The sequence below is a fragment of the Schistocerca gregaria genome, chromosome 4 (genome assembly GCF_023897955.1).
Source record: "Schistocerca gregaria isolate iqSchGreg1 chromosome 4, iqSchGreg1.2, whole genome shotgun sequence".
Classification (NCBI taxonomy): Eukaryota; Metazoa; Arthropoda; class Insecta; order Orthoptera; family Acrididae; genus Schistocerca; species Schistocerca gregaria.
This window is the reverse complement of record NC_064923.1, coordinates 430,067,386-430,092,299: the sequence shown is the minus strand read 5'-3', so window position 1 is coordinate 430,092,299 and position 24,914 is coordinate 430,067,386. Positions and strand designations below refer to the sequence as shown.

General features: G+C 40.7%; 2 protein-coding genes across 2 annotated transcripts in view; one reads left to right on the top strand and one right to left on the bottom strand.

Moving 5' to 3' along the window:
• The window catches only part of LOC126365886 (helicase SKI2W), a 155,122-nt gene extending 143,409 nt beyond the window's left edge, over nt 1-11,713 (bottom strand). Inside the window, exons 1-3 of the mRNA XM_050008586.1 lie at nt 11,496-11,713; nt 11,072-11,251; nt 5,811-6,039 (exon numbers count right to left, since the gene is read on the bottom strand). Of these exons, the coding sequence (XP_049864543.1) occupies nt 5,811-6,039; nt 11,072-11,251; nt 11,496-11,519 (433 nt within the window). The 5' untranslated portion in view covers nt 11,520-11,713. The remainder of the gene's footprint in view (nt 1-5,810; nt 6,040-11,071; nt 11,252-11,495) is intronic.
• Nucleotides 11,714-11,960: 247 nt separating this feature from the next.
• Nucleotides 11,961-24,914, top strand: part of LOC126267356 (titin-like) — a 548,344-nt gene continuing 535,390 nt past the window's right edge. Inside the window, exons 1-2 of the mRNA XM_049972489.1 lie at nt 11,961-12,135; nt 12,442-12,630. Coding sequence (XP_049828446.1) covers nt 12,474-12,630 — 157 coding nt within the window. The 5' untranslated portion in view covers nt 11,961-12,135; nt 12,442-12,473. The remainder of the gene's footprint in view (nt 12,136-12,441; nt 12,631-24,914) is intronic.

Here is a 24,914-nt window from a genome sequence, read left to right as displayed (position 1 = left end):
GGTCTACAGCCTTTCTTCCTTGTGCAGGGAGCATCTCCAAAAATATTGGTCGTATTTTGTAGAAATATGATGTGAAATGTATTTTCTGACCTCAATTTAAGATTAGGTCCTTTTAGGTCCCATTAACGACAATCTCAGTTTGTAGTAGGTGGGTGTCTATTGTATTCCTTGCAGTTGTGGCAAAGGCCCAGAGTTTGAGTCTCTGTGTGCCACACAGTTTTAATTTGCCAGGAAGTTTCACGTTTACAGTATTTGTGGATTGATGACTTCAGCAATGAAGTATATACTAATTTTAATGTCTTACTCTGAAACAAAACATGTGTTTTCTGATCTGGAGGTAAGACTGAAGTTACCAAAGGGTTTGTATTTACCTCCATAGTATTTTATCATCTTCATTATCAAAGGCCTTAATAAAATCAATGACACCACATGGTTTTTCCTGTTTTCCTCTATGGAAACTTAGCTACTGTAGTGAAGTTATTTGTCAAGTACTAGGTGATCAGGCTAGGGCACAAGATAGCATGGACGTTGCTGCCATTAATGTGTAATAAATAAAAGATGCAGCAAATACACTGACACACACACCATTATATAATGAAAAAAGAACTACTAAATACAAAAATAAAATGAACTACCTCGTAAACAAATAAATACAACGAAAAATATTGTAAAAATCTGAAATTTGTATCATATTTTTCAAAATTCCATTACAGAGACAAGATGATACATAAAATTTTAAAATCTCTCTCTTCATTGGTTAAAATAGAGATCAAGTCTCACTTGGCCAAAAACTGCTCATTTCTCATGATATTACTCTGCCACATGAGCTGGCAATGTGCTCAGGGCAGTGACCTATTCTTTGTCAAATCACTAATTTTCATCTGGGTGACACATTCTCTGACAGATACCTTTTCTCGTTAACAGCTATGCAATAACTTCCAAGAGGATGATGTATAGTAAATCATTCTTTTCACAGCCATAATGTTAGCCATCTAGTCTCCATTGATCTCCATGCAACCTGAAAATCCTTTCCTTGCTATTATAGTACACAACAGGTGTTTTGGATGGTCTGCGCCATTCTGTCTGTAAGATATTTCTTTGTGAATGGTTTGAAGACACATCAGAGAATTGTAACAGATGAGAAAAGTTTTGCACTTACCAAATTTCACGAGCACCAGTGTACGATGTCTAGATACCACATCTTAAAAACATTGCTAGTGTAAACTGCTGAGTGATAGATAATGTCCCATTTTCACAGACCCATCAATGGAATTATCTGTAAAGTTTCAGTGCTCATCTGAGACTACATAAAAATGTTGCTATGAAACCTACTGTGTTTGACCTCGTGATATATTCATACACCACACCAGTTTGTCTACAGCACTGCATCTGACCAGGCAACACTTGGATGCCACTTCAGTTCATCCATAGCCCTGTCAGCCAGAGGGTGCAGTGGGTAAGTGCTACTCTGCACTTGCACATTGCTTATGACCACCACAGTGCTGTTGTCCACATCAGGGGCATGGTGTGCCTCTGTTTTCTGGACTTTGACTTGGATCCTACAGTTTTGTGCTTCTATGTGTCTGAGCAGTTGGACACACAGCGTTTTGTGCCTTAGCAAGCAACTGATTTTACCTTTTTTTGTGTGTTTGATGCAATGAAACTGATAATGCCTGTTACTTCAAAATCAAATCTGGTGTGTGTGTTTTTTTCTGTACTACATTACATTTGAAATTTAGTAGGTTTCATTATCAGCTGAGAGGGATCAGTGGAAGGTGTTTTTTAGTGGGCTAAACTAGTCCTTGTATGCACGTCCACTTAATGGTTAAGAGCAGTTCCCTAGCCTTTGGATAACAACTTGGTATGGTGCTTTTTCTTTCATTTATTCATTCAGGCTCCTGTCTCCCCTAAAGGGCAAACTCAGCTAATTTTGTAGTACGGCTAATTTTGCAGTACCATACATATCCTTTCACCATGGAATTGTATGAACTGATTTTAAGTACGAACATTGCACCACACATGGCAGCACCGATCAGCAGTGTGTGGTCGAGAAACCAGCTACCGGAGCGAATTCTTGTGGCTGTAGTAGAATTTTTTCCAGTGTGGTTGAGAATATTTTCAGTGTAGCATGTGTTCAGTGACAAAATTCCGTTTTTTTTTTTTTTTTTTAATCGATACTGCTGATATAATCTGAACTGTAAGTAAGGTCCTGTTTACCATTCTGACACCAACAGTTTGCTCGTAATTCACTTTTGCTGGTACTGAAGTTCTTAATGAGTTTGGTGCTGCTGGCGGGCACATAAAGTAGTTTGAGGAGCACATGAATAAAATAAAAGAACATATTTTACGTGTTGTTATGCCAAATTAAAGTGCTTTTGTGATTTGAATGCAATAATGACATTCGTAAAGGAAGGCTTAAGGTATTTATCAATTTAATTCGTTACAGATGTCTAAACCTAGAGGCAAATGTGGAAAACCGTACTGCAGGAAGGATTTGGAAGACGCTGTACAGTGTTAAAGAATGGCTGGTCAGTAAAGATTTTGGCATACCCTACACCCTAAAGGATAGACTAAGAGTTTGTGCCGATCCTGCGGAAGATCCTTTTTAACAAACTGGGTTTCAGATTGTTGGTAAATGATATGCGGTATTATGCTAACAAATTAGCATCAGAGAGACCTCACGGGGACCTATTTGGAGAAGAAAGAGACAATGCAGGCTGGCACTAGTGGAGTTCACTTAAGAAATGGTACGGCTTAAGTTTACATCAGCCAGAAAATCTATCATATCGCAGGGCCACAGCTTCGAATCATTCTAATTTGAAAGATTTTTATGATGTTCTAAGTACTGTGTATGAGAAAACAGGACTCGGGACGAAGCCAAATCTAATTTGGAATCTACATTAAATGGGATTTTCAATGGTGAACAAGCTGAGCAAAATGTGTCCACCAGCAGACAACAGCTGAATAGTGGGAGACCACAACAATTGTGATTGCTGCCAATGCTATGGGACAAGCAGTGCCTTCTACGTTTATTTTCAAGGGGATTTGTGTCACCAATAGCGTGAAGGAAAATGCTCCTCTACTGAGCCAAGTAGCAGTGTCATAAAATGGCTGGATAAATTCAGAAATTTTCGTGGAGTTCTTGAAGCATTCATTAACCACAATCCTCCCACTCATCCTGTCCTGCTAATGACAGACTCTCATTTTAGCCATCTCTCACCATAAGCTCTAAAATTCAGGCAAGAAAATGGCACTATTTTTGTTACCTTTTCATCACACACCACTCAGATCTTACAGCTGTGTGATATGTCTATGTTTGCTTCCCTAAAAATGGCTTGGAAAAGGAATGTGAGAGACTTAATGAAAACTTGTTGTTACAAGCCTACAAGGATGGGTTTTCACCATTTATTCGAGAAGTCCATGGACAAAATTGTAACTCCAGCCACCATCAAGAGTGTTTTTCTAAAGCTGTATTTTTTCCCATGAATAGAGATGCCATTTTAGGTGTCTGAATGTTTCCCACATTCATGATACCTTCAATGTTGGACAAGTAGAGCTACCTGAAAGAAAAGTAGATGGATGCGTATCAGCAGTGCAAAAATGAGCTGTTGTTAATGTACCATCTGAGATGGAAGAGTCAATAGATCAAACTGAAAATATCCAGGAGGAAATTAACATGCCTCTCCCAAAATCCACAAAATCATGGTGAAAGAGGAAACATGCAGCTACTTCACCCAGAGTTATGGCTGATGAAGGCATGTTGGTTGCAATAGGCCTAAAGACCCCTTAAGAAAGGGAAGCAGACAGAGAGAATTCCAAATCAAAGGGGAATGTGCCAGCAGAGAGGCAACAAGGAAAAGTGAGCACCTCAAAAGCTAGAACGGGAAAACAGCAAGTGTGTGCATAAGTAGTTCCTTCAACAAGATAGTATATGCCTGTACAGATAATATTAATAAGAAATAATGGAAAGGATGACAACATTTGTTTGTTGTGTGATGGGAATTACGAAAATGACAATGATTGCTAAAAGTGGATTTGTTATTTGAAGTACAAGTGCTAGTTTCATCTGTCTTACCAAAGAATGAAGGTGTACCATGCTCAGTTAAAATGCCGTCTGTGCACTGAGGCTGATTCTGATTAACTTGAATCACATTTCCGATTTTAAGAACTAACTTCAACTAATCCAGAATGAGATTTTCACTCTGCAGCGGAGTGTGCACTGATATGAAACTTACTGGCAGATTAAAACTGTGTGCCCGACCGAGACTCAAACTCGGGACCTTTGCCTTTCACGGGCAAGTGCTCTACCATCTGAGCTACCGAAGCACGACTCACGCCCAGTACTCACAGCTTTACTTCTGCCAGTACCTCGTCTCCTACCTTCCAAAGTTTGGAAGGTAACTCAGATGGTAGAGCACTTGCCCGCGAAAGGCAAAGGTCCCGAGTTCGAGTCTAGGTCGGGCACAAAGCTTTAATCTGCCAGGAAGTTTCTTAACTTCAACTAAATTTCTGAATTATATTACCATTGCTTAAGTTATTTATAATAATTTAGTAATTGTAAATACAGTAAATATTACATGTATTATGTATTTGATTACATTAAATCATGTTCTGATGACACAAAATATTTTTTTTAGAGTCATAACTGCTACTACGAAATTATCCAAGTAGCGTTGTGAAATTGCCTGAGTTCTTATTAATACAGTAAAGTAGTACAATTTTAAAAGAAAGCTCTTTTTGTATCTGAAATTTAATTTTCAATATTTAACTTTTATACCAACAAATTATACCACTTTTGCTTATCATTTAATACAAAAATTAAATATAACAGGCAAAAAATCTTAATACTGCATAATTAGCCGAGTTTGTACTACAATGATCTCCAAATGGATGGAGTAGAAGGCATTTATGTAGGATGGATGGGTAGAGCCTACCACATCACATTCCAACACTAATAAGCCAAAATCAAAAAAGTTCTACAAAATACGTTAGTGTCTTCCACCAAACCACTTTAAGATGTTTAGACCTTTAAGAACTCATGGGTTTATGGAATTCAAACTGATGTGAATATGAAGAAATTGTCTCTATAGTCTACCATCTACACACTTCTCATAGTATTTGTACAATGCTGGAAGGAATTAAGTGGGTCTGTAATATGTAAACAAAACACAAGTTTTATCTACTCAATTAAATCTGTAGCTGAAACTATGGTCCAGATGAAATTTTAGTTCATTTTTGCTTATTAATCAAGTAAAAAACTACACATTTGATATGGACTGGATAATAAAACAAAAGAATAGTTCAGCATGAAACAAAAATTGTGGGAAGCAAGGACAGATGGAGACAGAATACCAGAAAAATAGGATTTTCATCGTGTGGGTTCCATTAGGAATCGTTGCGCTCAGTGAGCATGAAATGATTGTAACCAGGGATGAACACAACAAACAATTTGGTATCAGCCTGTATTTTATTACAGATCCAGCTAGATTTCAGCAATAACAAAGCCAACATCAGTACTAAGGTTTGATTCGATTCCTATGTTTTTCTTTTAGGATTGACGATGGTATACTGCAGTTGAAATCTAGCTAGATCTTCAACAAAATACAGATTGATATATGACTGTTTTCTGTGTTCATCCCTATTTATAAAATGGGTTTTTCTAGGTGTCACAGACAGATCTAGAATAAGGAAGGGAAAAAAAAAGGATCCTGTGAAATTGTTCCATACACAATCAGCCACACAAAACACACAAAATTGTATCAGAAAGCTTAGTCTGAACAAGAAGATATTTTACAATCATAAATAATTACCATCCTCAAAATTAATTTCTTCCTGTGTTCCACTGTCATGTTCTGAAACAGTTGAGAGATCTGGGAATCCTCCTGGCATAAAAGGGAAGTTACTTGAATCGCCCTTCACCGATTCAGTTGGTGCTGGAGCACGTCGGAAAGACAGGGAATTCCTTGCACTTGACCCCATGTCTTCAACAGACACTTCCCTAAATTGAAGAAGACGTCCAGTTGTTGGATCTCTCTCCACCTGTGATAAAAACATAAAAGTAACACAAATAAAACTTGAAACAAATAATAATAATGTTAGATTTATAAACTTCCTGCAAAGATAGAAAACAGGAAAGATAAATAGTATGTAGTATAGTTTCTCAAAAGAATGAAAACTTGTGACTCTTCAAGCTTTCCCAGGGTTCTGTTCAATATATGGTCCTCAGGAATGCCAGTGTATAAGGTTGTGTACCTCTCATGTGTTCCTTCTAGGCATCTACTCAGTATCATCAAGGTATGCCTGGTAATTACTGTATGCACACAGCAGTTGTTACTTACCAGCAGCCACTACATGACAGTGTTGAGAAGATGCGTTGGGAAAATATTGTGGGATGTAAACAACGTAATGTGGTGACAGACTTGAGTGATGTAAGTTGAAAGAAACAGTGTTTCAAATCCAGAAAGCAAAGTATACAAGAAACAGATTGGAAGTAACAATAGGCTGGCAACTCTGAGATACTAGACTGCTATTAAAAGTAACTAACTTCTTCTTCCAAGATTAGGCTATCAGCCTGTTATGACCTCAGTTTTCCCGCCGGCTCTTCATGGGTCAAACAACATCTCATCTTCTGGTAGGATGATATTTAAGAGCAAGCTTTGGAATTCTGTTGACCTCCCTTCTAAAATGTGATTTTTCCCAATTTCTATCATGTTGGGAAATTCTATCATTCAATGAGAATATACTTAATTGCTGGCTTACTATTTATTATATTTTTGTCTATTAGGGATTATCTTTCAATAATTTGTTTTATTCAACCAAATCTCGATTCAGTACACTAATGTCGACAAGTCATAATTTTAGAAAATTTAAGTTCAAGTCTCTTCTCTCACAGTACCCTTTCATGTTTGCAGAATTGTTTCACACATGTATTGAAATGGATGAAACTTTTTCTTCACTTCAATTAAATCACAACCCAGATTAGTGAAAGATGAAACTTGTTCCATTGGTTGATGTGTATTTTCCTTGCCACAACATAACTTTTGCTTTTGTCCTACATAACAAAATTATATATCTTTTAGAAATGATATTTGTGCACATAATGTTTTCTGAAGCTCATCTACATCATCCTGTATGATGAACTAATTATCTGAAAAAAGCATAGTATTTATGTATTTAGTGTTATTTAAGAACACTCCAGGTGCACATATTCCTTACAGTTACTAATTCTGTAACCTTGGTATACTTTTCGATTAATCAGAATTTCTCCTATTAACTTATGCCGGATGTAAACAATTTTTGTCTTTGCATGTGTTGTGTACAACTTCATATACAATGGTAAGGACAGGTGGGTTGCACAGTAGTGCAGCAACTGTTGTTGTAGGAAAGCTAAACAGGCACTGAAATGCTTAGCGAACAAGGTAACACAGTACAGAAGATATACTTAACTTACATTTCCCATGTGTACAGAGTGTCATTGCAACGAATGCAGTAAGAAACAGTATCCAGCTTTCAATGTCAACAAGGAAGAGCCTCTCTGAACTAAAGCACGAACAACGGTGCTAGAGCTGCAATTGGCAGCATCTGCATAGCATCACATAACGAAGAGACTCCAAGTGTGAATGGGCTATGTGGCCGCTGCCAGTTGTCCTATACTGCGGTGACAGAGGGTGCTAGTAGGTCCAGAGCCACAGGAGGCACCATTGGGTTTGCCGGATTTTGCACAGCCACTATCACCACTTGACAGAAACTTGCAATTCCACTGCCAACTGTGACACCTGTGGGGTGGTACTGATGTGTGAGATACCATGTCATACATATCTTGTATAACATGATTCAAGCATTTAGGTTGCCCATTTTTTCATTATGTATCTGCTATACCATTGGGCATGGTGGCCTAGAAATGAGGCATGTGACTGGAAACCCAAAAGTTGCAAGATCAAAACCCAGTCGGACCATAGATTTTTTTACTCTGCCTCTCAATGACACATGGTTTGGATTCCAAGTTCAACTGTTGGTCACCTACCCCACTTGGATAACTGGATTGGTTAGGGACAAACAAGTTGCTAAACTGACCTGCCTGGCCACACGAAATCACCGTCACCACCACAACCACCAAAAACTTTTATGGAATTAATTAAGGCAAAGTGGGTTTTTACATAAAATTCTCTTCTGCTCTTCGAGATCTGTTTGAAGCCAAATGAATTACAAAAAGGATAGATTGCTACTTACCATGCTGATAAGACACTGATTTGAAGATAGGAACAACAAAAGACTGCTATACATTTGAGTTTTCACCCAAAAGGCCTTCTTGTGAGGTACAAAACACAACCACACACTTAAGGAAGCACAACTCGCATGCCTCTGGCTGCTGAAGCCAAACTGCATACAGCAACTGCAGTTGATGGGAAAGCAGTCTGGGGGTCTGGGGGTGGTGATGGCAAGGCGGAGGCTGGGGCAGGGAGATGGAGGGATAGCAGGTAGGGATGCGGGACGGAGAGCAGGGTAGGGGTGGGGAAAAGTGTAGCATTGCTTGTGAGTGCATGCACGGATGTGGTGATGATAGGGTAGGCCTACTGGGTTCAGTCAACAGGTTACGGGAGGAAGGGCAGTGGCAAAGAAGAGTCGTAGAGAAGGGGAAGAAAGGACTAGTTGGTGCATTGAAGGAGTGGAAGGCTGTATAGTATTGGAGTTGGAGCAGGGAAGGGGATAGGTAGGTGAAGGAGAGGGACTAGCAAATGTTAAGGTAAGAGAGATGGGTAGGAGGAAAGGGGGGAGGGGGGGAGGGAGAAGGAGGTGACAGGAAGGGAGGATATGCTGCAGGGAGAGCTCCCTGTGTGGGTCAGAATAGCTGGTGTGGGTAGGAAGGATACAGATGACACAGGCTCTGAAACAGTCTTTGAAGAGAAGCACATTATGTCGTGCAGCACTTTCAGAAAATGGGTGGTCCAGATGTCTCTTGGCCACAATTTTTTGGTGGCCATTCATGCGGACAAACAGCTTGTTGAATAACATGCCCTTGTAGAAAGCAGCACAGTAGTTGCAGCTTGGCTTTAGATCACATGTCTGATTTCACAGGTGGCCCTGCCTCTAGTTGGATAAGAGAGGCCTGTAACTGGACTGAAGCAGATGGTAGTGGGAGGACATATGAGGCAGGTCTCACACCTAGGTCTATTGCAGGAATATGAGTCATGAGGCATGGGGTTGGGAGTAGGGTAGGAGTAGAGCTGGATGAAGGTATTACATAGGTTTGGTTTGTGGCAGAATACCACAGTGGGTGGGGCTAAAGGATAATGGGTAGAATATTCCTCATTTCAGGGCATAATGAGAGGTAGTTGAAAGCCTGGAGGAGAATGGAATTCAGTTGCTCCAGTCCTGGGTCGTACTGAGTCATGAGCAGAGTGCTCCTCTGTGGCTGGATGGTGAGTATGTAGGAGGTGGTAGATGACTGGAGGGATAAGGAATGGAAGATCTGTTTCAGTACAATGCTGAATGGGTAATTTTGAACTGTGAAGGCCTCAATGAGACCCTTGGTATATTTGAAGATGGACAGTACATCACTACAGATGCGACACCCATGGGTGGCTGGACTATATGGAATGGACTGATGGTATGGAATGGGTGGCAGCTGTAGTAGTGTGTACTATTTAAGAGGTATACTTAAATAGACTTTTTGAATGTGCAAAATTCAGTTTTCTCTTAGAAAGCCCATCAATCATAAACAGTACCTTCGCCCACACTAAAAAATGGCTCCAATATTGTCTAGTTGCCTATGGATCAATCCCTTGATGGAGATATTAAGGCCTTCACAGGGAGGCACTGCCCTCCAAGTAACATCCATAAATCTCCCTTAAACTCTCAACAACCACTTTCAACCAACTGTGAAAGAGCCCCTTCCTGCACTGCCTCTTGTATATGGACATGAACAGCAAACAACTGTATACCTGAAAGAAAGGCCACTGTCAAACTGAGGTACACAGTAAAGTTCTCTGCCTACTAGCAGAACACATTACTGAGTACAATGTGCTATACTTCTGTGGCTGACTCCTCTCCCCAACATCAGATTATCTGATCTACACAATATGGGAATTGTCTTTATAACAGGGAGTACTTCAATTTTTTTGTACTTATGAGGTACTCCTAATTTTATATACAAAGATACTGCCCACATCTAAATATCTCAAATGAGATTTATTTAGTGTGCTAAAAAATCCAGAATGGTTATGAACATAGCTACTAATCTATAACATACACCACTGCATATTAAAATTACTTGCAACACACAGGAGACTGGCTTCTTGTGGCATATGTCTGGTATGTTTGTAATAGCAAGGGTAAAAGTCATGATTGGACCCCCTCCCCCTTCCATTTTCCAGAACAGTGTGGAGTCGTTATGGACTAAAGTTGGATAATGCTCTGCTAATTTGCTTCAAGGGAGTGGAATATGAGGGAGAAATTAAGTTAGAATTTACAAAACTACTTGTTTTTATAACGGAGAGGAATATTTTGAATAACTAAATCACTAACTAATACTTGTATTTCCTTCACTTCATTTGAATCATGCTGTTCTCACTGCAAATTTTATATGTTGTTTGTAGTCTCCTTTCACTCTAAATGATGTGATAAATTTGTTTTTCAAAGTGTTCTGCACATATGTCAGATCATTATTTACTTGTTCAGAGACCATAAATAAGGCCACTGAATTAGTATATTGTTCAATTTTTTATACATTGTAAAATGTTAATTTGTACACTTGGGCTGTGTATATGCTTTACAGGATTATGAAAATTTCTGTATCACATAAGTGATGAAAGGGATAATAATGAACTAAACTAAATTAAAATTAGGCACCCTACCATTCAATTTATTACCGCAATCATTATGTGGCTTTCACATTCGTTGGCTTCGCCAACTCACAATCAAGCAGTCACCTTTAGGTCAAAGCTAGACCTTGGGCTGCACTACAGATCAATCTGTCACCAAAACCAACATTTGGGGGTGGGGGGTGAGGGATGCTGCTGCACACTCTGGGAAAAAGAAACTTACAAAACTGCTGGAAGAATGTAATTAGTACCTTGAGAGTGGTACCGATGGGGGACAAGTCGTAATGATACAACGAACGTGGATTCGAAACTCTTGGCCAAAAATCTTGAGCATTGCGGTAGTCATGTATGGGTAATCTGTCAGGGCACAGTAGATACTCCTGCAGCTGCTTGGTGACATCTGGAAGCACCGGAGGTGGCCCGAAAGGCAGCTGGAATTAAGCAAGAATTTATGAACCATCGTAAATTACCTTCTTGAACTGAATATAATACGAACATAAACTTAAGCTTCTACTTTTCTCATTCTGACAAGTAGTCACAAGACAGATGTCATTAAATATAAAGTACAATACTTCGGGAATACTTTATTTTTTTGCAAAGCATATACGCATGCATAATATTTAAAATTAATCATGTTCGTAAAAAATCTGAAGTGTTGCTTGCTACGTTATTTACCGAAACTTCCGGTTCAGCTACCATTGCAACCACCAAATCTAACGAGTAGTTACAAACTGAGTTATGTAGTTCAAAAAGAAGTACTATAACATTTCTACGTAACAATCAACTATTTATTTTTTTCAGTTCTTCATTTCTGCTGTTCTAATAGCTCCACATCGCTCGCCGGTGAAACACAGCCTTTAACAGCTGTGTCAGAGATATTCTGGTTGTGGACTGAGAAGGCATATCGATACTTATACGAAATCGTTATCGCACTGTGACAGCGCTTCGTATTGCTTGTTCACGTAATTTTAAAACTTTTATAAAATCAATGCATGTATTCTGAAACAATATTCAACGACAGAAGAATATTTAAGAACGTTTTATGAAACGCGTGCGCCTTTTTTCAATGAAATGGTCATTTACATACATCGTTTTGGCGGTGATCCCTAGTTTCGTGTTTGATCAATAGCAGCGTTGCCTGGTATTCATCGTCGCATACTTAAACGAGTACAGTGTTTAGACCAGACAGCCATATCACGCTGTAAATCACGTTATTCCTGGCAGATTGATAAAGAACTAACATCATCTTCTAAAACGAAGAGAGCGTCAAAGGACAAATTTGCGTTGTTTCGAATCACGTAAATTTGTTACGAAGGTACGCTACAAACGGGAAATGAATGCTATACGTTAAGTTCCGCACGTAGAACCTATCGGTTTTCCTAGAGTTCACATAAATACACGCTTTAAACTAATGATTTAATGCAGCCGAAACTTTCACTTTCCTTCTTCTTTTTGGTGATTTAGAAACATAACAAAATACTTCAAATACAAATACCTACGCATGACGCCAATTACATTCTGCTATTAATTTTTTTTGTAGGCGTTGATCTTGTTTTCACTTTTCGTGTTTTCCTTCATCATCGCACACCGCACTGTAGTTTCTTTTCATTGTCATGAGCAGGAAGCATCAAGCTTTGTCGAACAAGAGAAAATATGCTGACTGTGGGAGTTCCAGTTGGTCTTGCTGCGGTGCTGGAAGGCTTGGCGAAAGAAGTTCTCCTCAAACAACCCAGAGACATTTATTGGTTCGCTGCTGAACATTTTGAACAACTTTTGCGTATCCGAGACGCAGCATCAGTTGGAAGTCCAGGTAGACCTAGTAATGAGACAACCTAAACTCTATGACAGTATATCGTTAAGCTAAGTTAGACTTTGATCAAATAGCAATTATGATATAAGATTTATAACTGCTAAAGAGGTCCAGAAACATAATCAAGGACCGAGCGTGAATGTCGCTTAAAAATCTCTAGCAAGGTAGTCATACACAATTATCTACAGCCACGTAGATTGCGTTCGCCAGATGTGTGGAAAGCAGATATGAGCCGATCATTTGTTAATGTGTACACGAATGTTTCCACGAGATGCATTTCGCTCCCTTATGGCGTTTCGTAGTGGAGGATCCATTACTGGCCTTTAGGGCACTCAGATTTGCTGTATGCGACGATGCATTGCCGTGACGCAATTTCTTTTTTTTTTGCGCTTTGAAGAACTTTTGCAGAAATTTACGATAAACTTTACGTTAGTTAAATATATAACTAAAGATACATGACGTATCTGAGCCATGAAATGTTGTTCTTTAATGCTGTGTTGAAAATTAGGCTTAGAATACTAATTTGGAAAATAAGATAGATATACAATTGCTCACATACCTTACATAATGCTATCAGTTATTTTGTGCTGCTAATTTTATATGTATCATACGTTATATAGTTTCTCGTCTGCAAACAATAGAACCTTTCTATTTATCGATTTTTCATTAATTCAGACGAAAATCACTATCATATCGCGTTGTTAGCATGTTACTTACTATTTCTGATGCTCTAGTTATGTTTCTCGTTATTTTATACGTGCTAATACATTGTTCATATGAACATAATATAATGCTGACAGAGGACCTGTTTTCGCTGACGAAATGTGGTTATTTACAGGATGAAATTATACCAAGAAGTTTGTGGCTTTCTGTTTCATTTCAAGGCCGAATGCAGTTTTGGGGCGAATGACCTCGTGTGCTTGACAGACATAACGATCAATAACAGATACGAGAGCAACACTGTAAATTTTTAGAAAATCAAAAAAAGATTAGTTTTTAAAACTTTAAGCTATCTTATCGCTTTTTAAAATATTCCCCTATAACTTCGTTACATTTTTGCATTCCATAAACAATGGCAATGATGTGACTCTTCCCGCGGAACTTCAGAAACCAGGTTTTTATAATGTTCCACTGCTTCTTGTAATGGCGAGAAAGTGATTCCACGCATTTTATGTTTAATTTTTCGAAACAAAAACAATTCACAAGATGCCAGGTCAGGGCAGTATGGTGGTGGGTTCCTGTTACTCACTTTTGCGTATTCAGATACTCAGTTGTTGGTTTTGCTGTATGCTACAGTGAGCTGTAGTGACGTAAAACTATTTTTCCTTTTGGGCCTTTTTCACGAACTTTTTCGAAAATTTACAGTAAACTAACGTTTGTGTGCCAATCAGCAACAACTATACTTCTAAATTCTAATGCTACAGCCGCAATATGATCCATTTCAGAAAAAAATAGCAGCCATCTTGTTACTAGCTCTGCGGATTCATCGGACTTTAGTAGGCTTAGGCTCTGAGCGAGAGACCCACTGAGCCGACTGACTTTCCGTATCAGGATCACAACAAAAAATCCAACATTTAGCACCAGTAACGACAACCCCAACCAAATTTCCAGAATTTTTCTGCTGTAGTCGGTGTGTCGTTGTTTTTGATCGGTTGTCAGTATATGTGGAGTCCATCGACAACAAAGTTTTCTCTTGTCTAACTGTAGGTGTAAAATGTTTTGGATTTAATTTTTGTCTTAGATAGGGCTTCTTCACCAAATGCGTTTCTGAACCTGTTTTCACATTCTTTAGGTTCTAATGACGATTTAAACTCTTAAAAAAAAAAAGAAATTAAAACAGCCCAGAAATGTTTTCTAGTCAAATTCATGTTTCAGTGAATACAAAATCTTTAAATTAAAATAATTAAAAAACGGTTAGGGCAAATCCAATAAGCTACAGGGCAATCAAATCGCAAATAGTTAGAAAATAGCTGCCAAATATGTATAAAAAAATTTCATTTGTTCTTAGAACCAAGGCATTCTAAAATTTTTTTCGCACCTAACGACCATAGGATGGAATTTTTGCTTTAAGACTTCCTCGACCTGTTCGGCTCTCAGATGTAAAATAAGAAAAAATAAGAGAAACACAACATTTTCAGTTCCGTTTCTTCTAGCGCTACCTTATCCGCTCCATGTATTGGCTGTATTAAAATACGTAATGTGTTGTTCCTCTTGCTGCGCTGAAAATAGCTAGGGACGTACTTCCAAACAATGTTATGGAATATTCTAATATGCAGTTGATTGGCTGCACATTTTCAGGTTTTCATCCCAGTTAACGATGTCACTTTTGCGCACGGTACCAGTATGTCGCAAAAAGCCATGTTCGAAAAAACGGTTTTCAGATGGATCATAATAACTCGGGGTCTATTGATCACTTGACCACAGCGATAAGGTGTCAACTGTTTTGGACAGCCCTTGAACTAGCGACCATTTGTATACCTGTCGGAAAAACAGACGTACTGTAGCTACCCTAGAGTGAGGAACAAAATTCAAACGTTATACACTTCCTCCATCCCAGGCAAATTGAACAAATCGGTTGCTTCTTTTGCATTAGGTGCGGTCTGGGGTGAACCTTAGGCAGCTTACAAAAGTACCATTCGTTCATGGGCGGTTCCTGAGAAATCCCTGCAAAACCATGATTTTTGGTTACGAGAAGTACTCATTGTCGGGATGTTCACTTCATAATTTCTGTTCATGGCAAAACCTCGAGATTTTTACCTTATATTCTTAAGATGATATTCTTACGGAACTTCGGAACTTTTTTTCGATGTCATTATCCATTAGGGAGATCCAAAGGTGACCGTATTTGTGCACATAAAATACGAGGGTTGACAGTTGGCAGCATTGGTATGCTCGAGGTACTGGCTTGTTCTGTAGCTTCTTCTCTGTAGCTCCGGTTAGTGGGAAGCCTTAGCATTGAACGGTTGTGTTGCTATAGTGTAAAGTATGGAACCCTGCGCAGACGGTCGGTCAATGCGATTTAAGCAACGTGCAGTCATTTAATTCTTGACAGCAGAAGCTGTCACCCCAAAGGAGATTCATCAGAGAATGAAAGCACTTTATGATTATTGTGTTGATGTAAGTACTATGTGTCGTTGGGCGAGTAAGTTTCAAGATGTTGAGGCGGGAACATCTACCTGTAAGACAAACAAAGAGTTGGACTCCTTTGGCATGCTGACAGATTGGTTCAGGACGATCGTCGTATCACTCAGAGAGAAACTGCAAGCACAACTGGCATTTCACAAGAACGTGTGGGTCACGTTATTGCTTTGCTTGGCTGTCGGAAGATCTGTGCACCATGGGTACCCCGGATGCTGACTGCAAAAAAGAAAGTGCACAGACTTGAAATTTGCCAGGAACTCCTCTCGCGTTACGAGAACGAAGGTGACGCCTTTATCTATTCAATTGTGACAGCTGGCAGAAATGTATCCAACTGTGGAAAAATGAATATTGGTACTTAAAGATCACATTCTAAGGATTATTTCTGCGTTTCATTTATTAAATTATTCCCATCCATACCAAGTTAACGAAGGTGGAGGCATTACTTTTCATTGAACTCTCGTAATATCGGGTCTGAGCCATAAATGTAGTTTTAACTGATGTATAGCACACATGGCAAGGGTTCTAGGGTCTTCATAAGAGCTCTGAGGTTACCAAACTAGTCAGGATTTTCTTCTCCAAAAAAATTATGTATTGACTCACTTTTCTGTATAAAGAGCACTTCACTCCTATACAAATAAGCCCAAAGCGCTAGTATGGTGACAAACGTGGGCTAAAATGTGTCTTAATGTGCCTGGAAAAAATTTAACATGACTTTCAAAAAATATGTGAAATGGGAAAGACTGCAGATTCAGAAAAATATTTCTAATAACATTTTAACTCTTTCTTTCACAAGTCGGGCGTTTTCGATGAATTTTAATCATTCCAGAAAAAAGCAGAACAAATGCTTTTGTGATTAACTTATCTTGTGCGTACTTATTTGTTGTTTAAATGTATCAAAGTACATAAATGAGCCGAAGTATATAAAAAACTGTCAAAACCTTACTGACCTATATAATTCGTCTCTACAATCAGCAAAGAGTGGATACCAGCGGAAAAATGCTCCTGTCAGTGCACAAAAAGGGCGAATATGTTTCTATTTAAACGACTGACAGAAAAGTGGGAAACTAGGTGCCTGAATCCTCAATCCATCCTTTCTCATCAAAAATTTTGGCAAGTGAACAATTTCGGGATTTTCTGTGCTGGAAGATTGTAGCAGAGAGAAGTTGAAATAGAGAGGGGACAGTGTCAGTGGGAGGGAAAGTGGCACTGAAATAGAAAGAGAGATGCATGTGGAAATAGCAGTGGGAGCCACAGAGAGAGGAGATTTTGATGGTCAGTGAGAGGCATGGCAGTAAAAAGGAAAGATAGAAGGCTAGAAATGACAGCAGTGAGAACAAAAGGGAGAGAAGACAGTACAAATGAAAAATTCTGATGACTGGAGACTATATATAGACTTGGTGTGAGGGGAGGGGGGGGGGGATGTAGGAACCTTCTCCCAGACCCGCGAACTTTAACACGAGGAGGGCGCATTTGGCACTGAAATTTTAAATTCGTGAATATATGTGAGCCGCCGAGATATAGCGCAGACAATGGTAGTGGACAAAAAGAAACAGTGTGCGAGAGAACACAGTGGCAGTGGGAGAAAAAGCAGACAGTGGGAGAGAAACATGTATTCAGTGGCAGGGAGAGGTAAATGCTGAGTAAGAAGACTTGGCTACAAAGAGAGACTGGATAAAAGGCTTTAGAATGGTCTGTGTTAGAAGAGTGCGAAATGTTTCCTGCCAAAATTTTTGGTTCCCCACTTTTCTGCCAGAGTCTTTTAAAGACTAACATATTAACCTTTCCTGTGCTCCGACAGGAAGATGTCTCCACTGGTTCTTTATATTTTAGTTCTTTGTCTAGTGGGCAATGTGAGCTGTTTTACATATCGAATCATTGTAGGGTTTTTTCAATTAAATCCGACCGAGTTGACAATGAGCCAGTAGGCAGTCTCAGTTGGGAATATTTTTGAGTGGATTTTACAAATACAGGTTGACATTTATTGAACTATAGCAACTAAAATCATCATTACTTCTGAACAGTTGGCGTCTGGACGTTCAAACTGCATATTTGGCCTCGGGGCATGGTGGGAATCAGTATGCACAGTATGGTTTGGTTTAGGGACGAAACCCACTTTCATTTGAATGGGTTCGTCAGTAAGCAGAATTGGTGCATTTGGGGAACTGAGAATCCGCATTTGGCGATCGAGAAGTCTCTTCACCTGCAACAGGTGACTGTGTGGTGTGCTGTGTCGAGTCACGGAATAATTGGTGCAATATTCCTTGAAGCCACCATGACTACCGAACGGTACGTGAAAGTTCTGGAAGATGATTTCATCCGCATTATCCAAAGTGACCCTGATTTCGACAATATGTAGTTCACACAAGACGAAGGTCGACCCCATCGAAGCAGAGAGTGTTTAATGTCCTGGAGGAACACGTTGGGGACCGCATTTTGATTCTGGGATACCCAGAGGCCACCATTGGCACGTGCTTCGTTTGGCCGCCACATCCTTCGGATGTTCAAATGGTTCAAATGGCTCTGAGCACTATGGGACTTAACATCTTAGGTCATCAGTCCCCTAGAACTTAGAACTACTTAAACCTAACTAACCTAAGGACATCACACACACCCATGCCCGAGGCAGGATTATAACCTGCGAGCGCAGCAGTCGCGTGGTTACAGACCTTACCGCCTAGAGCCGCTCGGTCACAGCGGCCGGCCTCTTCGGATCAGAAAACTTGCGACTCCTTTCTGCGGGGCTATATTAAAGACAAAGTGTACAGCAATAACCTCAAAATCGTCGCTGAGCCGAAACTAGCCATTCAGGAGATCATCGACAACATCAATATCCCGACACTTCAGCGGGTCATGCAGAATTTTGCTATTCACCTGCACCACATCATCGCCGACGGTGGCAGGCATATCGAACATGTCGTAACATAAATCCGTATATCTGTAGTGACGTTTACATGTTCAATAAAGTATGTGCAAGCCGTAACTTTTCATATAGTTCAACAATTGTCACCCTGTTCTTTACAAACAAGGACAATGTCCCTGAAAACTTTGGTCGGAACCGAGGGATCGGAATTATTTTAGACCATAACGTATCGTTGTCGCACCACTATTTACGAGGGACGTTCAATAAGTAAAGCAACACATTATTTTTCTCGGTCATTTTTGGTTTAGAAAATGGAGAATTTGTTGTGCGACATCGATGAATATAAACCGCTTCAGTCCCTATTATTTCATGAACTTCCGACAGGTGGCAGCGCTATACGTAGCATTCAAAATGGCGTCTATAATGCAGTTGCGTTCCAAGTAGAGAGCTGTCGTTGAGTTTCTTTTGGCGAAAAACCAGAGCAGTGCAGATATTTATAGGCGCTTGTAGAGACCTGGCAGTGAACAAGAGCCCAGTGAGTGGTTGGGCGAGGCGTCTGTCATCATCAACAATGTCGCGCAAACCCGTCCGATCTCCCGCGTGCCAGTAGGCAGCACATAGCTGTGAAACTGAAGAAACGACTTCACCGTGTTTGACGCCACAAAAATGCAAAGGAACGTCTACTTCTCCATGACAACGCAAGGTCTCCTCGAGTCTGCGCACCTGAGAGGAGCTCAGAAAACTTGTTTGGACTGTTCTTTGTCATTCAACCAACAGCCCGGATCTCGCACCTTCCGAATTCCATCTGTTGGCCCAATGAAAGATGAACTTCTTGGGAAGTAGTACGCGGATGATGGCGAGATTACTGATGCAGCAAGACGTTGGTTCCGTCGCCGACCGGTAGAGTGGTACAATGGGGCCATGCACGCCCTCCCAGTTAAGTGGCGTAAGGCCATCGTGTTGGACGGAGATTGTGTTCAAAAATAGGTTTTGTAGCTAAAAGAGTGAGGAATAATATGGTGTAGCGTAATCCTGAATAAAACCAACTTGCTTTCAGAAAAAATTGTGTTGCATATACCAGAGTTCGACTCCCGGTATCCTCTACGAGCATTGATGAGCAAATGTTTACTTCCTCTGCATGGATCAGAACAGGACAGGACTACTGTGTTCCGTGATTGGCTATTGTTCATAGAGACATGTAGTACGTTAACGTTAACAATGCATCGCTGATAGCCTAGTACTGAAAAATGATAAAATGGTTGTTCTTACAAAAGATCGGTATATGGTTTCAACATTAAGGAATCAGCAACGATAGTTGGGTTTATTAATTATAACAGTAAAATTCATAAGGGTTGTTCTTACAGAGGTGGAATGGTCAGTTCTACACACCACTGGGATCTTGCACAAACATACCAAAATATAACACTTACTTGCTTGAGGAAATAAGTACGTACAAACGCAACAAAACATATTTGAAACACCATACATGTATTTTCTTTGATTCATCCCGCGGTTCTCGTTTTCCTTTTAAGTACCAGTCATTGTTGAAGCAATTTTCAGTTTGAAAACTGCATGATTGTTTTTATGTTGTTCTTTTTTTTACAGGTATTGTAAAACAAATAATTTTTTCGTTTTTAGATATAGGGTCTCTTGTGGAAGAAGTCTCAAAGAAAAAAATCAAGTCCGTGTAGAACTTTCGCAATTTTATAAGAAAACAAAACAAGCAATAAAATAAAAGTTAAGAACATATAAAAGCACGAAATCTGCTGCTATAAAATAAATGAACGCGGCTAGAATAGGTCAACTTCTGATGCTAGCGGACGAAGCCGCTGTCAATAGACACGTTTCAGTTCCGAAGAACAGCCAATCAGAGAGCACACTTGCATGTTATTTTATGGTTCTGACAACTGAGATGGGTGATGAGATGCGTGTCTACCTCATGCCTCAGAGTCGGAAAATATCGAGGAAGTGTCTGCAGTTCACAGAATGACGGCATGTGTGCAGAAAATAAATGTGCGTCAAAGGACGTAGCGAACGTTGGGAGTCGAAATAGACTTCGGGCAGGGCTGCGACGCCAACTCGGATCCCACTACAGTTATTCACACACACACACACACACACACACACACACACACACACACACACGCACGCACACACACACATTTAGATCTTGATTTTCATCTGGGATAATATGATATAAAGTTTACTCGTTGGAAAAGGAGAAATATCTTTGAAAGATAGAATTTTAGACCACACAGGATTCGACTTCGACACTGAAAAAATCTTATACGCAAATGCCACCGCGAAGTCACCTTGGTCATACTGCGTAAAGTTGCCACGTAAACAAATTAAAAATAGCTTTAGTTTCATGGCTCCGACCAAGGTTTTCGGCAGGTTTCCCTTCCTTATTCGGAATCACTCTGCATCGAAGAGGAGATTAAAACTTCATCTGTTGTCACTGGCGGAGCTTCCCTTTCGGCAGTGGCGTAGCTACAGGTATGGGACAAAAATATGGAAACACTAAAAATACAAGACGTTACCATGTCTGGTAAGGAATAGGAAACCAGTTCGCATTAAAAACAGCTTTCACTCATCTCACACATTTCTAGATTTCCGGAAAGCTTTTGACACCGTTTCTCACAAGCGACTTCTAATCAAGCTGCGGGCCTACGGGGTATCGGTTCAGTTGTGCGACTGGATTCGTGATTTCCTGGCAGGAAGGTCGCAGTTCGTAGTAATAGACGGCAAATCATCGAGTAAAACTGAAGTGATATCAGGTGTTCCCCAGGGAAGCGACCTGGGACCTCTGCTGTTCCTGATCTATATAAATGACCTGGGTGGCAATCTGAGCAGTTCTCTTAGGTTGTTCAAAGATGATGCTGTAATTTACCGTCTAGTAAGGTCATCCGAAGACCAGTATTAGTTCCAAAGCGATATAGAAAAGATTGCTGTATGGTGTGGCAGGTGGCAATTGACGCTAAATAACGAAAAGTGTGAGGTGATCCACATGAGTTTCAAAAGAAATCCGTTGGAATTCGATTACTCGATAAATAGTACGATTCTCAAGGCTGTCAATTCAACCAAGTACCTGGGTGTAAAAATTACGAACAACTTCAGTTGGAAAAACCACGTAGATAATATTGTGGGGAAGGCGACCCAACGGTTGCGTTTCATTGGCAGGACACTTAGAAGATGCAACAAGTCCACTAAAGAGACAGCTTACACTACACTCGTTCGTCCTCTGTTAGAATACTGCTGAGCGGTGTGGGATCCTTACCAGGTGGGATTGATGGAGGACATCGAAAGGATGCAAAAAAGGGCAGCTCGTTTTGTATTATCACGTAATAGGGGAGAGAGTGATGTAGATATGATACGTGAGTTGGGATGGAAGTCATTAAAGCAAAGACGTTATTCGTCGCGGCGAAATCTATTTACGAAATTTCAGTCACCAACTTTCTCTTCCGAATGCGAAAATATTTTGTTGGGCCCAACCTACATAGGTAGGTTGATCATCAAAATAAAATAAGAGAAATCAGAGCTCGAACAGAAAGGTTTAGGTGTTCGTTTTTCCCGCGCGCTGTTCGGGAGTGGAATGGTAGAGAGATAGTATGATTGTGGTTCGATGAACCCTCTGCCAAGTACTTAAATGTGAATTGCAGAGTAATGATGTAAATGTAGATGTAGAATGCAGGTCCTGTGCGGTTTCGAACGGAATCTCATACCATTCTTCCTGCAAAATAGTCGCATGTTTAGGTAACGATGATCGATGAGGATAGAGAACACGCAGCCATCTCTCCAAAGTACACCTCAAAGGTTCAATAATATTGAGATCTCGTGATCGTGGTGGCCAGGGGGTTGCGACAATTTCTCCTCATGCTCACAAAACCAGTCCTCGACGATGGGTTCTGTGCGAACAGTGGCCCTGTCGTCTGCGAACACATCTTCACTATTGGGAAACAAACATTGTACCCTGGGACGGACAAGATCACCCAAAATTAGTCCTTGGCATTAATGGCACCTTGCAGAGTAACCACGGGGGCCATAGAATACCACGATGTGGCAGCCCAAACCATCACCAAAGCCATGCTCTCGGGACGTGAACTCTGCCAGAAGTCGGAACAAATGTGAAACAAGACTCATCCGACCAAATGTATTTCTTATTTTGTTGTGTGGTCCAGGTTTCCTGTCTTAGGCACCAGGTCTCCCTGTTACGGGCATTTGCGACACTGATAGGTGATTTTGGAATCACAGCTTGCTCTGCAGTTACCAGCTTTTCCCTTCGTGTTGTTTTGGTACTGACAGAAACCGCGAGTGAGACGTACAGTTCTGCAATGATTTTTGCAGCAGTCCTCTCATTTTTCGTCATAATACTCTTCAATAACTGTCTAGAACGATCACTCAACAGTTACACTACTGGCCATTAAAATTGCTACACCAAGAAGAAATGCAGATGATAAACGGGTATTCGTTGGACAAATATATTATACTAGAAATGACATGTGATTACATTTTCCGGCAATTTGGGTGCATAGATCCTGAGAAATCAGCACCCAGAACAACCACCTGTGGCCGTAATAACGGATTTGATACGCCTGGGCATTGAGTCAAACAGAGCTTGGATGGCGTGTACAGGTACAGCTGCCCATGCAGCTTCAACACAATACCACAGTTCATCAAGAATAGTGACTGGCGTATTCTGACGACCTAGTTGCTCGGACACCATTGACCAGACGTTTTCATTTTGTGAGAGATCTGGAGAATGTGCTGGCCACGGCAGCAGTCGACCTGCAACATGTGGTCGTGCATTATCCTGATGAAATGAAGGGTTTCGCAGGGATCGAATGACATTTTGCTATTCGTGCACCCAGGTTCGTGGTAGAGTACACCATCGGAGGCCCTCCTGTCTGTGATGCAGCGTCAAGGGTAACCGCAGCCATGGTCTCCGACCTGATAGTCCATGCTGCTGCAAACGTCGTCGAACTGTTTGTACAGATGGTTGTTGTTTTGCAATCGTCCCCATCTGTTGACTCAGGGACCGCCTCGTTGGGATCCAGCACGACGTTCCGTATTACCCTCATGAACCCACCGAATCCATATTCTGCTAACAGACATTGGATCTCTACCAACGCGAGCAGTAATGTCGCGATACGATAAACCGCAATCGCGATAGGCTACAATCCGACCTGTATCAAAGTCGGAAACGTGATGGTACGCATTTCTCCTCCTTACACGATACATCACAACAACGTTTCAGCCGGCCGGTGTGGCCGAGCCGTTCTAGGCGCTTCAGCCTGGAACCGCGCGACCGCTACGGTCGCAGGTTCGAATCCTGCCTCGGGCATGGATGTCTGTCCTTAGGTTGGTTAGGTTTAAGTAGCTCTAAGTTCTAGGGGACTGATGACCTCCGACGTTAAGTCCCATAGTGCTCAGAGCCATTTGAACCATTTGAACAATGTTTCACCAGGCAACGCCGGTCAACTGCTGTTTGTGTATGAGAAATCGGTTGGAAACTTTCCTCATGTCAGCGTTGTAGGTGTCACCACCGGCGCCGACCTTGTGTGAATGCTCTGAAACGCTAATCATTTACATATCACAGCATCTTCTTCCTGTCGGTTAAATTTCGCGTCTGTAGCGCGTCGTCTTCGTGATGTAGAAATTTTAATGGCCAGTAGTGTACTTCGCAGATAAAGTTTTTCCTTCATCCCTGTATGCGATCTAAATCTTCGGTATGGTGCCTCTTGAAACACCAAACACTTCGTCCCCCTTGATGACTGAAGCGCCTACCATACGAGCACCAGCAATTTTCCCGCGTTCGAATTCACTTGGCTCCAGCGTCTTTCGCTCACAATACATAGAACACTGCTCTGACCTCGACTGACACTTGCAACGTATGAGGACATAGCCTAGGTGCTGCTCGTTGCTAAATACAGACAACCTGCAGGCTTGGCAAGGTTCAAATGGTTCAAATGGCTCTGAGCACTATGTGACTTAACATCTTAGGTCATCAGTCCCCTAGAACTTAGAACTACTTAAACCTAACTAACCTAAGGACATCACACGCGTCCATGCCCGAGGCAGGATTCGAACCTGCGACCGTAGCAGTCCCGCGGTTCCGGACTGCAGCGCCTAGAACCACTTGGCAAGGATTTGCGTTTATGTTCATGAATGCATTCTCTCGCGGTGTTTTCGTATTTTTGGGCAAACCCTGTAAACAGATATTTTGACAGTCTTTTGATGACGCAATTTTGTTTTATACAATTGGTTAATAAGAAAAGTTGACTAT